This window comes from Argopecten irradians, unplaced genomic scaffold (assembly GCF_041381155.1).
Source record: "Argopecten irradians isolate NY unplaced genomic scaffold, Ai_NY scaffold_0774, whole genome shotgun sequence".
NCBI lineage: Eukaryota > Metazoa > Mollusca > Bivalvia > Pectinida > Pectinidae > Argopecten > Argopecten irradians.
Window position 1 is genome coordinate 15,032 of NW_027188241.1, and position 14,210 is coordinate 29,241.

At 35.3% G+C, this 14,210-nt stretch overlaps 2 protein-coding genes across 4 annotated transcripts; one reads left to right on the plus strand and one right to left on the minus strand.

Annotated features, from left to right (window-relative positions):
• Positions 1-758: 758 nt before the first annotated feature.
• On the plus strand, positions 759-2,917 carry LOC138313614 (uncharacterized). The gene is made up of 2 exons (XM_069253971.1): positions 759-1,473; positions 2,101-2,917. The coding sequence occupies exons 1-2, from the start codon at positions 947-949 to the stop codon at positions 2,900-2,902; spliced, it is 1,329 nt and encodes a 442-aa protein (XP_069110072.1). The 5' UTR covers positions 759-946; the 3' UTR covers positions 2,903-2,917.
• LOC138313612 (uncharacterized) lies at positions 2,911-13,341 on the minus strand. Of its 3 annotated transcripts, none has more exons than XM_069253969.1 (9): positions 13,248-13,341; positions 11,070-11,129; positions 10,141-10,221; positions 9,430-9,681; positions 8,247-8,286; positions 7,052-7,187; positions 6,344-6,775; positions 5,784-6,025; positions 2,911-5,593 (listed from the first exon to the last, which is right to left on the minus strand). In XM_069253969.1, exons 5-9 carry the CDS (start codon positions 8,247-8,249, stop codon positions 4,466-4,468), a joined length of 1,941 nt encoding a protein of 646 aa, XP_069110070.1. In that variant the 5' UTR covers positions 8,250-8,286; positions 9,430-9,681; positions 10,141-10,221; positions 11,070-11,129; positions 13,248-13,341; the 3' UTR covers positions 2,911-4,465. The 3 variants fall into 3 exon arrangements, with proteins under 3 accessions (XP_069110070.1, XP_069110069.1, XP_069110071.1); XM_069253968.1 differs by lacking the exon at positions 13,248-13,341 and adding an exon at positions 11,378-13,204; XM_069253970.1 differs by lacking the exons at positions 8,247-8,286; positions 13,248-13,341 and adding an exon at positions 11,378-13,205.
• Between the last annotated feature and the right edge of the window lie 869 nt (positions 13,342-14,210).

Below are 14,210 nucleotides of genomic sequence, written 5' to 3' on the forward strand. Positions count from 1 at the left end.
TGTAAATGTAGCCCTCGCCAGATATTGTGAATAGTTTGAATAGGCATGTTTGCATGATATATATAAAAAAATTAAAAAAAAAAAAAAAAAAAAAAAAACGAAAAAAACGAAAAAAAAAATTGCCGCCGGTGGTGAGAATCGAAAGATAAGAAGATCTGCACGTTAACACTAAGCCAGATTTCTGCTTTTTTTATATACAGTGATTTTTTTTTTGTAAGAAGCAGATAACATTGTTATTTTTTTGATGATGTATGATTGAGTATTTCCTATTAGGAAAAATATTAAATGTGTAAATGTAATGTGTATGTAGCTGTTGTTTCAGCATGAAAAAAGTGAAAAAAAAATGATAATAACACATTGATCACAAATCACATTTTTTTGTTGTTCTTTTATATAACTGGTATACGATTATCTTTGTTTGTTATTTTATCGGTTTTTTTTCTGATATGCTCGAACGTCGGTGAAGACATCTCCTGAGAGGAATGAGTTAGATTTCGCCGAGACGAAGCACAGTCTCCATGGGCTCGTGCACAGAAGTTTGACGTTCTGTCAATAATACATAGTATATATCAATCTCTCCCAGAGTGCATTGCGGTTACCCTTCATTATCTCTGTAAACGGCTCGCGCCATTTCAAGATTCTTGAAAAACGTATATGTGGCATGTAATAATTTTTTTTTGCTATGTATAAATTTCCTCTTGTGTCAGTTACCTTCATTTGATAATAATTTACTTTGAGAAGTATTCATATCAATTTAGAAAATTATTATTACATTGCGGAGGAGTATTTGTGAGTAAATAGTCTTGTTTGTAAACATTCTTGGCTCGAGTTGTCGCTGATGTACACGTGTTGTACTTTTCGTTCGTCACCCACCAGTCACCGAAGCTGCGAGATAACCGTTTATTTCACCTAAAACGTATATATATATGATTGTGAGTTCAGCGAGATGGCCACCAAAGATATTCTGAACAAAATAGTAAGTGATTATGAACCTGGCCTGGTTTTAAAAGAAAAACAAAGTGAGGCACTAGAGTGTTTATGTAATGAAAGGTGCGACTTACTGGTTAATTTACCTGTTGATTATGGTAAAAGTATAATCTTTCACCTACTGCCAAAACTATTCATTGGCACCACATGTTCAAACCCTATCATTGTCGTTGTTTCACCACTGAATATCATTCAAAAAGACCAATTGGAATCGATGAAAAAGCGTGGAATTTCAGCTTGCAAACTGGACATAAAAACTAAAGTTGATGAAACTACGGATACACTAGATGATGTTGATCTTGAAAAGTATGATGTTAAATGTGATGTCCCTCTTACAACTGTGATCAACGGGGAATATTCAATTATTCTGTGTCATCCAGAGGCTCTTCTCAATACTACTGAAGGGAAAGGATTACTGTCCAACGAGAGATTTACCCATAATGTCAAAGCTGTTGTCATTGATGAATGCCACATTATCCAGAAATGGTTAGTATTAGATCATTTTATATACTTTATACTAACTTAAAGCCCAAATGGATGATACCAGGGTAAGTCTTTCACTCAAAACTGTTTTTATGTTACTTGATTTTATTAGAGGACCATGTGTAGTGAATGTCACCACAATTTAGCTTTTTCAACTGAAATGAAAAACTGGGCCGCAGCGGAAATCTAAGTTCTGAAGAATTTCAGGTGTAATTTGACCCTGTTCGCCACCACCTATCAGTCCATGGGAGTCGGATAATATTAATCTCTATCACTGTAATCTCTTGTGGACAAATTCAATACAGGTAAAATTAATATTGGAATAAACATTTCACACATAACAACGTGTCACCTGAGGTTAGAAATATTCTTTGTCATGTTCATCAGTCCCCTTGGAGAGGGAACCATAAAATAAACATTTTTATGGCAAATCTAGCAATTGTAACTGCAACATATAGATCACTGAAATGAGTTTATTGTGTTTCTGAAAAGAAGAAAAAATATATAGAAATTGAAAAAGGGGACATTGAAGGACAGATTAAGAAAATATGACCTCAGATGTATAAAAATATATACACAGAAGAATCTTATTTAAGAACTTTGCATTTATCTGTACATTATCATTCGCAGGGGTGAAGAATTTCGGACTGCCTTTGGAAAGATGTCAAGTTTGAAAGTGTTCTTTCCTTCAGTGCCATTCATAGCATTAAGTGGGACCTTGACTGTTAAGCAGAAGGAGATTCCAGCTTTACTCCATCTGGAGAACTGTAAATTGATTGAACATAGCCCAGACAAGAGGAACATTTTCTTTGAAAAATGCAGGAAGGAATCAAGTGAAGATAGGCTGGGAGAGTATGAGAAAATTGTATATCCAATTTGCCAAGAACTCTTTGATAAAAAGGAGGCTTTTCCTGTGACACTCATGTTTCTCCCTGTGTTTTATATGAGTGAAGTCTTAATGCATCTCCACGGTTTATTTGGAACAAAGTCTATAGATGATGCACTGTACAGTGCAATATGCTCCGGTCAAGATGACTACGTGATTTCGAGAACAATAAAGGAGTTGAAAGTTGAAAATCCTAGAATACGATTGGTATTAACAACGTCCATAGCAGGGATGGGATTTGACCCAAGGAATGTGACACAAGTTATTCATACTTGCCCACCAAGGAACATTTCACAGTATATGCAAGAGATTGGGCGTGCAGGGCGCCAGGGTCAACCTGCAAGGGCTGTTTTGTATTTCAATAATCATGACATCGCCAAGAATCTTCCAGGAATCACAGAAGATATTATCGTTTACTGCAAGAATGACACAACATGTTTAAGAAATGCAATCTTAAATGTTTTTGGATTTGAGAAGGATCAGTCGATTACTGCTACAGAATGTTGTTCTAACTGTAAATCTCACTCCCGGGAAAAATCAAACTAAACCATATATCTTTTCATGTGTTCCTTTAATAGGATTACATTAATAAAGCATTCACATATATGTATTACATATTCCATTTCTTGTATTTCTGAAATGCCAAAGATCTTTATAAATTACTACAGTTTTACAGTAGAACAATATTTCCCTGGTAATCAATATTAATTCTATAATGATCAACTTATGAATGTACAGGTGTTCTGATGATTACAGACTTCATTTCATTGACAGTCACACCTATGTGAAAATTGATTACCAGAAAGGATGGACTTTAAAAAAAAGAGATTGCTGAACTATATGAAAATTTTGAAATTTAAATTTGTTCTTGCTGTAGATCATAGTACAGGAAGTAATTACCTTGTATAAGTGAATTCAAGGAAAGAGTGGCACAGTTGATGTTTCAGAAATTGGTAACTACATTTTCAGTACTGGAATGTCATTACATAATATAAAAAAAATACTTCCAACATATTAGTTTACAAGTTGTTCTTATTATGATCACCATGCATTTATAATGACACTAAATGTAAACCAGTGTTGTGCATTAGGTACAGAAGTTTTCAACAAGAGATCCCAGAGGGATCTTGGCACCCACCAATGAATGATCTAAGTCTCACAATGGAAAGAGGGATCTTTTCTCTGCTTTTCAAAGTTAACTTCATATTTTTACATATAAAATTTGAGAAAGATCATTTCAGTATACGTACTTTCTAAGATATATAACAAACTTTAACTATCAAAATCCAAGATGGTGGCCTGGCGGCCATCTTGTTGACTGATTGGTCCCAAAATACAATATGCACAACTAGGGCCATAGGTGAACCTACATATGAAATTTGAGAAAGATCCCTTCAGTACTTTCTGAGAAATAGCTGTAACAAACTTTAACTCAAAATCCAAGATGGTGGCCTGGCGGCCATCTTGTTGACTGATTGGTCCCAAAATACAATATGCACAACTAAATATAAGGCCCTAGGTAAACCTACATATGAAATTTGAGAAAGATCCCTTCAGTCCTTTCTAAGAAATAGAGGTAACAAGAAATGTTATCAGAAGGACGGACCACAGACGAAAAGCCATTTGAATCTGATGATGGTGGGCTAATAAAAATTACAAGACAATGACATGTTAACCTTTTTGAAAATTTATATAAGTAGATGTGGTCAAGTAGCAATAATGAGAGTAAGGAAAAGAAAATTGTTTATAAATATTTACATGTATGCAAAAATGGGAGACCCAATTGATGCAAAATCTGCACATGGAAATGAAAGTCTTGCATACTTTTTGCACTGTCAAATCTGGGTTTTTTTAACATATACATTATGACATCATCCATTCGTCTATCTATCTCCATATGCCTTCATCCTTCTTTATCTCCATCCATCTACATCACAATTTTGTCATGATTTCTTAATCAATTCCAGTGTGACATTATTTACCATCAGATGTTCATTTATTAGAACCACCAGTCTTAAATAATTCTGGAAGTGTACATGTATTCAAGAAATGAAAATAAATGTTCTAATACAGATAAATTCTAAAGCATTGTCAATCACAGGTATTGACTTATACTGCAGGAAGAAATTCTTCATCGAATTCCCGAATGAGATTGTCATCGAACTCTTCTGCTGGAACGTTAACTGTTAGTCCTCTTGTAAGTCTTTTAATAGTTGTGTTAATCTTTGCCTTCATTAATGGCACTTTTTCTGGAAGAAGGGGTGATGGTTTAATGTTCTTAAATCCTGGACACTTTCTCCCTGGAGTGTGTTTGAATGGACGAAGTTTCCTGAGGGTTTTCTCAATGGTTTCCAAATCTTTAGGAGACACACACTTTGAATGTCTACTAGACTTGGACTTTACACCAACACTTTTGTCAAATTGCTCGCAAAGATCTGCAATCATATCTGCAGCCCCAGTGACACGACGTATCGCTGCCTTACTTTTGTTGGCACACAGAGTTTTGATTAAACTTTTCTGGTTACATACTGAATGTTCTTGTACTAAATCGCTTTCAACATTTCGTCCAACCCCTCCATGTATATTCACAAATGAGCCTTCAAGCACTCTACAACGCTGAAGAGGCGAGAGCAGGTATTCAGTTTTGAGAAGATAATCAATGTTTTCGACCAGGTATTTACTCAATGGTGAATGGGAATAAAAGAAAGGTACCGAGTATCTACAGTTAAGTAACAATCTTGCAAGATCACCTTCTTTTGCTGTATCGTCTAACTCCATCAAGTGTAGGGCCCAGTGGCATAAATTCTGGCTGTAGTTTTGAAGCTCATCCTCTGGATCCTGAACCTCCTGTAATATGAATTTTCCGTCTGCAGTGACGCTGGATACTTTGTAGTGTTTAACTGGAGATGCACCTTTACAATCCCCTACATTTCCATACCCATAATGGCAAAGGAATTCCCTTAAGATTTTGTTGACAATGTTCTTCTTTTCTGGAAGTTTTTGCTTTGCAAAGTCACCTAAAAGGCTATGCTGTGGATCACAGTGTCCATCTTCCATATTGAAAAATTCCAATATCTGTTCTGTGAGGAGGCCTTCTCCAACAGCGATGAGAAGATTGTGGTGTGGTTCGAATCTTCCTTTCACTTTTCCATTCACATCAGAGCGGTGTAAAATGGTCTTAAAATGATGAAGTGTTCCTGGGGAGTTTTCTGGTTTGTACAGTGTTTTGAAGCATTTCTGAAAAAATAGAAAAATGAGGATTTCATTATGTGAGGGATTATGATATATATTCTAATTGGTTGTAGAATGGGGGTTGGTGGGACACGATTACCATTACTGAGAGATACAAGAAAATACATTAGCTACAATGATTGATTTTCTTAATGACGGTAAATTAAACATAATTGTTGATCAGACTTAAACTGACCTTAAACGTTTGCTGAAACATAGATCTACAGATTTGTATTCTCGAATAAGAAAGCATCTGTTTTAACTCTAAGAAATCTTGTTTGTTGTGCCACATTTCAAACACAATGGGATGAAGGTCATCAAATCTTCGTTCTGGGCTAACTGAGAGTGTTCTAAGATTTTTAGATTCTTGCAAACGAACTCGGGTCAATTGGTCTCCTCCAATAGGAACTTTTACTTGTCTCAGAATGTCTGTATTTCCTGTAAGAAGAAATCAAAATCTTAACTGAAACCTGAAATTGATTTTCATATATTCATTATATTGAATGAAACTATTAAAGGAAAGACTTTTAGAGGTACATATTATGCACTTGTTTCGCCAGTCTACACAATAGAAACCACATTTAATAAGGAAATGTTCAGATAACGATATTGGTTATTGACCTGTATGCCCATATGATGTGAACTTTTATTTCTGTAAAGCATACAGAAATAATTCCAGTCAGAAAAATGATATCATAATTAACAGGATTCATGTTTGATATATTCTTGTACACTGTCATCACCTAATTTACTTACCAAAAGCATCTGTATACAACTTGACTAGGGTGTTTTCATAGCTGTCCATAATTCCAAGACAGTCTTCATGCTTTGATTCATTCTTGAACTGTATTGGCAATGGCAGTACTGTGGACTTTTCTGACATCTTTTTAGCATTCTGATGAGGTATGTGGGATGGGATGTGGGGCTTCATGAAAGTTAATGCTGGGAGACGACACATTATCCGACCCACCAAAATTCCATAGGCATCTAACAGCTGATCCTTCTGATCATCCGATAGTAAAATTTTTTCTGCACCAATATTGTTGACATCAGTACGTGGAGGCTTGTTGTCCATATCGATTCTAGCAAGACGGCTGAAGATAATGTTGGATGTGAACAGATGCAGATCTTGGTTCCTCCTTTCCGTGTTTATCTGTGATGTCTTCACGTATATATCCAAGTTGTCACCTGCAAATAATATTAAATTAATAAGAGTTCAATTGCCCTAAGCAGTCAACTATGTCTTGAAATATTTCAAGTTGTCAAGCTGACACTTTCTGATACCTCTTCAGGCCATCTATGAAGAGTATTTGGTTTTACCTGACTGGGATCTTGAGAAGGAATTTTTTTTTTTATTTTAGTGAAGTTGTCAAACGTTTATTCTTTATGTAGACTACAGACTAACAGAAAACTTTAATTGTCCCCTGGACCATACAATTCACATATAAATAAAAGACTATTTACCTGTGATCTTGATCAACGGATTCTTCTTAAGATGGTCCACAAGTAGTTTGTTTGATGATTCGTTCACACTGTCTTGGAATTTCAATCTCCTCTCATGAGATAGTACCAACCCCATTTGATTGAGTCTTGTTTGACCCTACATAAAACATTTCAAAGAAGGAAAATTGACATTAGTAAAGCAAGGAGCATTTAATGTTATTATTTTATTATCAAATCATTTCACATTCATTTGGAATTTGTTTTTCTTTGTCCTACAGTATAACTTGTCTAAACCGCACCCTGTATAAACTGGAAACTTGTCTATACCGATTAATTTGTTTGGTCCCGGCAAATTTCTTAATAAACTATTTTACCCAAAACCTGCATAATCCGGAACCTGTCTACTCTGAAAACCGGAACTGTCTAGGTAATGTTACTATATCTTTCTTTGTAAAATTAACTTGGGCAAACCGACAGCAATGTTTTCACAACATGGGACTGATCATGAGGTGGCTTAGGGGATTTACCTGTACCAGTATACTAAGGGCTAGATAGTGACAACTTTTCACTTTTCATTCAACGGTTTTGTTACATGTACATTGTATTCGTGAATACTTTTCAGGGTGACCAATTCTAACAATAAAACATACACATAACTTCTGAGAGTTCATTTGAATGTAGCACACACAGAGAAATGGATCGTACATGTACACCTCAGAAAACGTAGGATGGAATTCTGTGTTCTACCGTGTACATATGTGAGAATAATTGTTAGTGCTGTAATAAAAAAACTCTTCTGATGATTTCCATGTGAACATATTGTGATAAGGTTCTATCCTTTATAAACCGGACACCTGTATAAACCGAACAAATAGACTGGTCCCGTTCACATCCGGTTTAGACAAATTATACTGTATTACAAATATAGTTAGATGTACTACCAATTTGTACTTTCTGTTTGTCTTATTTTTGCATGTTTATCTATTGGATTTTTTCCCCTTTAATTTTAATCATGATTAAAATCATAAAGTTATGTATATTGTTACTTTATAAATAGATTTCAAACCTATTATATATGTATTTGTATCGTTACGAATGTATATAAAAATTAGTTTAGTTTCATTTAAATTGTCATTATTCATGACAAATAAACATAAAATGTATATAATGTATACATATCAAAAGTACCTACATTTTCAATATTCTATTCACATACCATTTGTTATTTCCTCCAGTAACAAAGCAAACAGCAACAACTGAAACCAAACAGCAACACTTAACAAAAAATAACAACAACATAACTTGGATAACAGCATTCAACTATCTAAACTATCTACAGTAACTATCTATTCAACTATCTAGATTTAACTTGAAACGTAGAACAAAACTCTTCGGGTGTTTAAACACTTTCATAGTTTTCTGGACATGGCTAAATGTGGTTATGGAATTATTTTGTTGAAAAAAAAATGGAGATAAAAAAGAAGGATTTATAATGATATTTCATTTTCCTTAATTACAGTGAAATTCTCTCGGACAAATGCCATTGCAAAAGGTCACAGGTCATTTGGTGAAATAGAAATGCAGCCATGTCCTAGAGTTATAAGAAATGTGTTTTCACCAACAAACACAAGCTTATAAAATGCTCAATTACCCTTTCATTAATACCACCCTTTATAGTAATTGCTGTTGAGAGGCGATGAAAAGCACTTAAGATTGTTATACTTGTGCTTCAATAGAATTGAGTACGCAGCAGCAAGACATGGAATCACATCTTTATCTACCACACCACTGTCAGGAATTGTCACGCAGAGCATGGCATCAAACAGATGGGGTACCCTTTAATAGAAGTTATGTGTGTTGTAAGGCCAAATAAAAAAACATTTTTGCTTCCGGTAACACCCTTTGAAAATGAAGGGTCGGTAGGAAGAGATTTTTTTTTCTTTTTTGTTTGAAATTTTTTTTCTCTTCATCCCAGTTTTCTTGTAGTGAAAAACTGAAATAGACTTTATATAACCTTATATAAACCATGGATTTCATTCTAAGGGAATTTGTACCAAAATTCCTGATTTTGTGCAAAACCAAACAAAATTTAGGTTGTTATTTGTTTGCTTGAGGACAAAACTGATAAAAAGTTTTTGAGTAGGCACTGATTTTACAGGGTCGGTCAGGTTACCGGAAACACAAATATTTTTTTGTATGGCCTAAATTGAACAAGATAAGAATGAAACGTTTCCATCAATGACTGGTTCTACTTTCAATACTTTCACTGAAAAACAACTTAATCATCAAGATTTTGTAATTGATTTTTTTTTTGTATCATTCAATAAATTCTACATTATCTGTCCTTATGTAACTCAGGAGATTTCAGTTGATACATCATACACACATAATTAATATACCTGTTTCTCATCTCTTCTACTATCAAACACAACAACCTGTTCGCATTGTTGTGAAAGTCCACTATGTTCCTGTATTTGTATAACACAGAGGAAAACAGAGTTGTCCTTGATGTAAGCGAAGAGGCCTGGTGTCTCAGTTTTCCGATAGCGGGGTCAACTTCAGAACAACACAGATTTTCAAAACTTTCTTTGACATGGGACAGAATATCACTTGTCGTGTCTTCTTCCAATGATGTTGAACAGGCAGCATAACTAATAAAGTAAATCAGTTATACACATTAATATGTAAAAGTGTTCAAGCCCTGCAAGTACAAGTTATATAAGCATGGTATTTTAATTACACATTCATTTTATATTACCTTATATTATACATTCACTGTCAAAGGAATTTTTAAGACGTTAATTTTGTATGATATCTGTTGTTAAGGCCATGTAATAATGTGATTTTGTTAATTACCAGGTAATTATTCGTGCAATAACAGGTAACATACACCTGTGACTACTATCTCCATGAAAATATACATGCAATGTATGCAGTCTGCACCAAATTTTCCTTCAGAAGTTTATGGGCTTTGCTAATACATTGATTTTGAAAATACTATATTATATTTATTGAACACACCATGTTTAGTGTCACCTATAAATTTCACACTATGTGATCCCTGCCCAGACAGTGATTTTTAATAACCAATTCCTGACTGAAACACATACCCATGTTCATTGGCAGTACTAGTGAGAGAAATAGGATCCTGTATTTTGTCAGGTACATTGTGTTCCAGGCTTTGGAATGTCCTGCAATATAAGGGAAAGAAATTATTGCAACCCTTTTATAGGTTTAATACAACAATAAATAGTTTTTTAAAAGACATTCATGAATAAACTATCCATGTAGTTATTTATGACATACAATCTATATATACCGTATATACCAGTCCACGCAGTAACACAAATATTGAAGGAAGACAATTTTAGTACTCGTGCCCTGACAGGGACTCAAACTCATATCATCTACAATGTACGACATACAATCGGCTTGCCCGAAATACTTTCAGCTAGCCAGTTATACCACTGCAGCACATATCAGCATCCCTAAAAAGGAATGTTTCAATGGTGCAGTGTTGGTATACATATATCTCGAAAATTCGACAATCTTCTTGTCTGTACTGTTGCTATTACTATTTGACCTTATATATACACGTGTACATTGTGTATATATATATTTATGTATATAGCATAATAGGAACCATCCTCGATACTCCAGGGCTTCCGATCACTTACGATCTCTACACCCCTGGACTATCTCATAGTAAAACTGGAGGCAACAGAATAGAACAGGTAATTTAGTCATTTGGTGTACATCAAAAGAGCCGTATAACGGTACACTGTGGTTGACTGTGACTTTGATGGTAGGCGTCGCTCTCTCTGTAGTCTTCAAAGGAAATCTTTGCTAGCCTGTGATTGGTCAAATGTTTTCCGCTGAGCTGCCTTCAATTTCACTACGAGATAGTCCAGGGGTGTAGAGATCGTAAGTGATCGGAAGCCCTGGAGTATCGAGGAAGAATAGGAACTAACAAGTATTTGTCCAATTGGATTTATAAACTCGATATGTTTACATACATACATGTATATAAATTACATACCTGTGTTCTTTAGCAGATCCTGAGTCATCTGTCTGTGCGAAATTCAGTTTCTTGAATTTTCTATGATGAGATAAGAAAAAAATCAGCATATGTTATTAAACATTTAAATACAGACTTAAATATATAATGAGCACTCTAAACTGAGTTACCTGTATCTAAAACTTATCACATTATTTCATACGGTTCAGTGTTATCCAATACATAATGATGTAGCTAGAATAGGTCATCAAAGTAATGAATCTGCACCCGATTATCAAGGATACTGTACTATAGATGCTGTATATAGGCTGTATATATAAACTAATTACCTTGAACGGTTTGTTGTCACGCTCACGTCAGAGTTGTTAGGATTTGATTTCGGGGTGATCGGGGTTAATGCCAGACGTTTAGATGATATGTTACCCCTGGCATAACGCTCTGCTCCTTCCTTTACCTTTTTTACGAATTCTAACGTCTTTTCTAAACGTGTGAAGCAGCTTTCTACATACGGAGGCCTGTGACATGCAGTTGTACACTGTCTCATTTTGAAATAAGCGAGGATAAATTTCCAAATAAAGAAGCACATTTTCTACCCGAAAGTGAAAAAGTGATAGTCAGAGCCGACCTATGGCAAATGAAACAACCAATAATTGTTTCTTTCTTCGGAGTGTGTATGGGGGCCGCCATGTTGGAACATGTAAAAATAACTTGACCTCGAGGTCACTAGATTGGTAGTGCGTGAGCCGTTGACAGAGATAAATGAAGGGTAACTGCAATGCACTCTGGGAGAGATTGAGTATATATATATATGAAAAATACCCCTATATCTATATAACAAGAGATCCCAGAGGGATCTTGGCGCCCACCAAAGAATGATCTATATCTGACAAAGGAAAGATGGATCTTTTCTCTACTTTTTAAACTTTTTCAAACATACTACATATAAAATTTGAGACAGATCGCTTCAGTACCTTTTGAGAAATAGCGGTAACAAACTTCAACTATCAAAATCCAAGATGACTCCTTGGCGGCCATCTTGTTGATCAATCGGTCCCAAATCACAATATGCACAACTAGGGCCCTAGGGGAACCTACATGTGAAATTTGAGAAAGATCCATTCAACACTTTCTGAGAAATAGCGATAACAAACTTTGAATATAAAAATCCAAGATGGCTGCCTGGCAGCAATTTTGTTGACCGATCGGTCCCAAATCACAATATGCACAACTAGGGCCCTAGGGGAACCTACATATGAATTTGAGACAGATCCCTTCAGTACTTTCTGAGAAATAGCGATAACAAACTTTGAATAACAAAATCCAAGATGGCTGCCTGGCGGCCATCTTGTTAACCGATCAGTCCCAAAATGCAATATGCACAACTGGGTCCCTAGGGGAACCTACATATGAAATTTGAGACAGAGCCCTTTAGTACTATCTGAGAAATAGCCATAACAAACTTTAAATATCGAAATCCAAGATGGCGGCCTGGCGGCCATCTTGTTCACCGATTGGTCCAAAAATGCAATATGCACAACAAGGGCCCTAGGGGAACCTACATATTAAATTTGAGAAAGATCCCTTCAGCATTTTAAATTTGAGAAAGATCCCTTCAGCATTTTTTGAGAAATGGGGATATTAAACCTTAACTTTCAAAATCCAAGATGGCCGCCTGGCGGCCATCTTGTTTTTCCTATCAGCCTCAAAATCTGTATGGCACAAATAGGGACCAATGGTAACCTCCATGTGAAGTTTGAACAAAATCCCTTCGATAGTTCTCCAGAAATATCGATAACAAACTTCAACTGCCAAAATCAAAGATGGCTGCCTGGCGGCCATCTTGTTTTTCCGATCAGCCTCAAAATCTGTATGGCACAACTAGGGACCAAGGGGACCTTCCATGTGAAGTTTGAACAAAATCCCTGCAGCAGTTTTTTAAGAAATAGTGATAACAAGCATTGTTTACGGACGGACCACGGACGACGGACGGCGGACAACGGACCACGGACGCAGGGCGATTTGAATAGCCCACCATCTGATGATGGTGGGCTAAAAATACCAGGAATGAAATGCATCGCTGGCCAAAATTTTCACCACCTTCGGTAAAAGTTCTGTAAAATTTGTTCTGAGGAATGTCTGCATGTGTCACCGCGCCTATAATACAATAAGATGTTATTCTTCACATATATCAACACTAACCTGTTCACAACCCCATCACAATAAGTTTAATCCCAAGTCATTTTGAAAGTTTGCAGTTATTCACGGCCACTTTGTTTTGTTCCCGAGTCCATGCGCTGACGTCACAAGATGGGATGGGATATCCTAAAAACATGATTGGGTCTGAATCTAAATCAAGAGTACCCAACTGGGCTTTTTTGATTTAAATATTCATTTAACTGTGATATTTATACTCATTCCTATAAAACACATAATGACATCAGACATACCACGAATATTTTTATTTCTTAACCCATTTATTATCCGTTCATGTCAGATTCCGGTTCAATCAGTTCTTTAGGATGTACCATTTTGAGTGCTCTCCCTTGTTTAAAACTTTAAAATGTTTATCAAAAATATCTTTTTAATTCACGAAAAAAATGTATACGATATGTAATAAGCATAGATATTTCATAAGTAACAAATCACTTAAGAGTTTACAGTTAAATAATTGGATTTAAAAAATAATTAAATTTCAATTGTGCGGAACTGTATGAAGTCAGCGCATGGATTCGGGAACAAAACAAAGTCGTCGCGAAATCTGCAAACTTTCAAAATGACATGGGATTAAACTTATTGTGATGGGGTTGTGAACAGGTTAGTGTTGATATATGTGAAGAATAACATCTTATTGTATTATAGGCACGGTGACACATGCAGACATTTCTCAGAACAAATTTTACAGAACTTTTACCGAAGGTGGTGAAAATTTTGGCCAGCGATGCATTTCATTCCTGGTGTTTTTATATAGTATATAGGGGTATTTTTTATATATATTTATACTATATATTATTGATAGAACGTCAAACTCCTGTGGCTTGTGTTACGTTGAGAAAACGACAGTTTTTATTTTATACCATGGACTATCAAAGTTATATGCAATGAGAAATTGTACGATACAATCTTTTTTAAAATTATATCTTTCTATTGCGTATGCATCGTAAA

Bases quoted from the DNA above. Each gene is read 5' to 3' on its own strand.
- LOC138313614 (XM_069253971.1), top strand. From the start codon at position 947: ATGGCCACCAAAGATATTCTGAACAAAATAGTAAGTGATTATGAACCT. The intron at 1,474-2,100 runs GTTAGTATTAGA...TATCATTCGCAG, and splicing joins TGCCACATTATCCAGAAATG to GGGTGAAGAATTTCGGACTG.
- LOC138313612 (XM_069253969.1), bottom strand. The intron at 6,026-6,343 runs GTAAGTAAATTA...TTCTTCTTACAG, and splicing joins GTTGTATACAGATGCTTTTG to GAAATACAGACATTCTGAGA. The intron at 5,594-5,783 runs GTCAGTTTAAGT...CTATTTTTTCAG, and splicing joins TGTTTCAGCAAACGTTTAAG to AAATGCTTCAAAACACTGTA.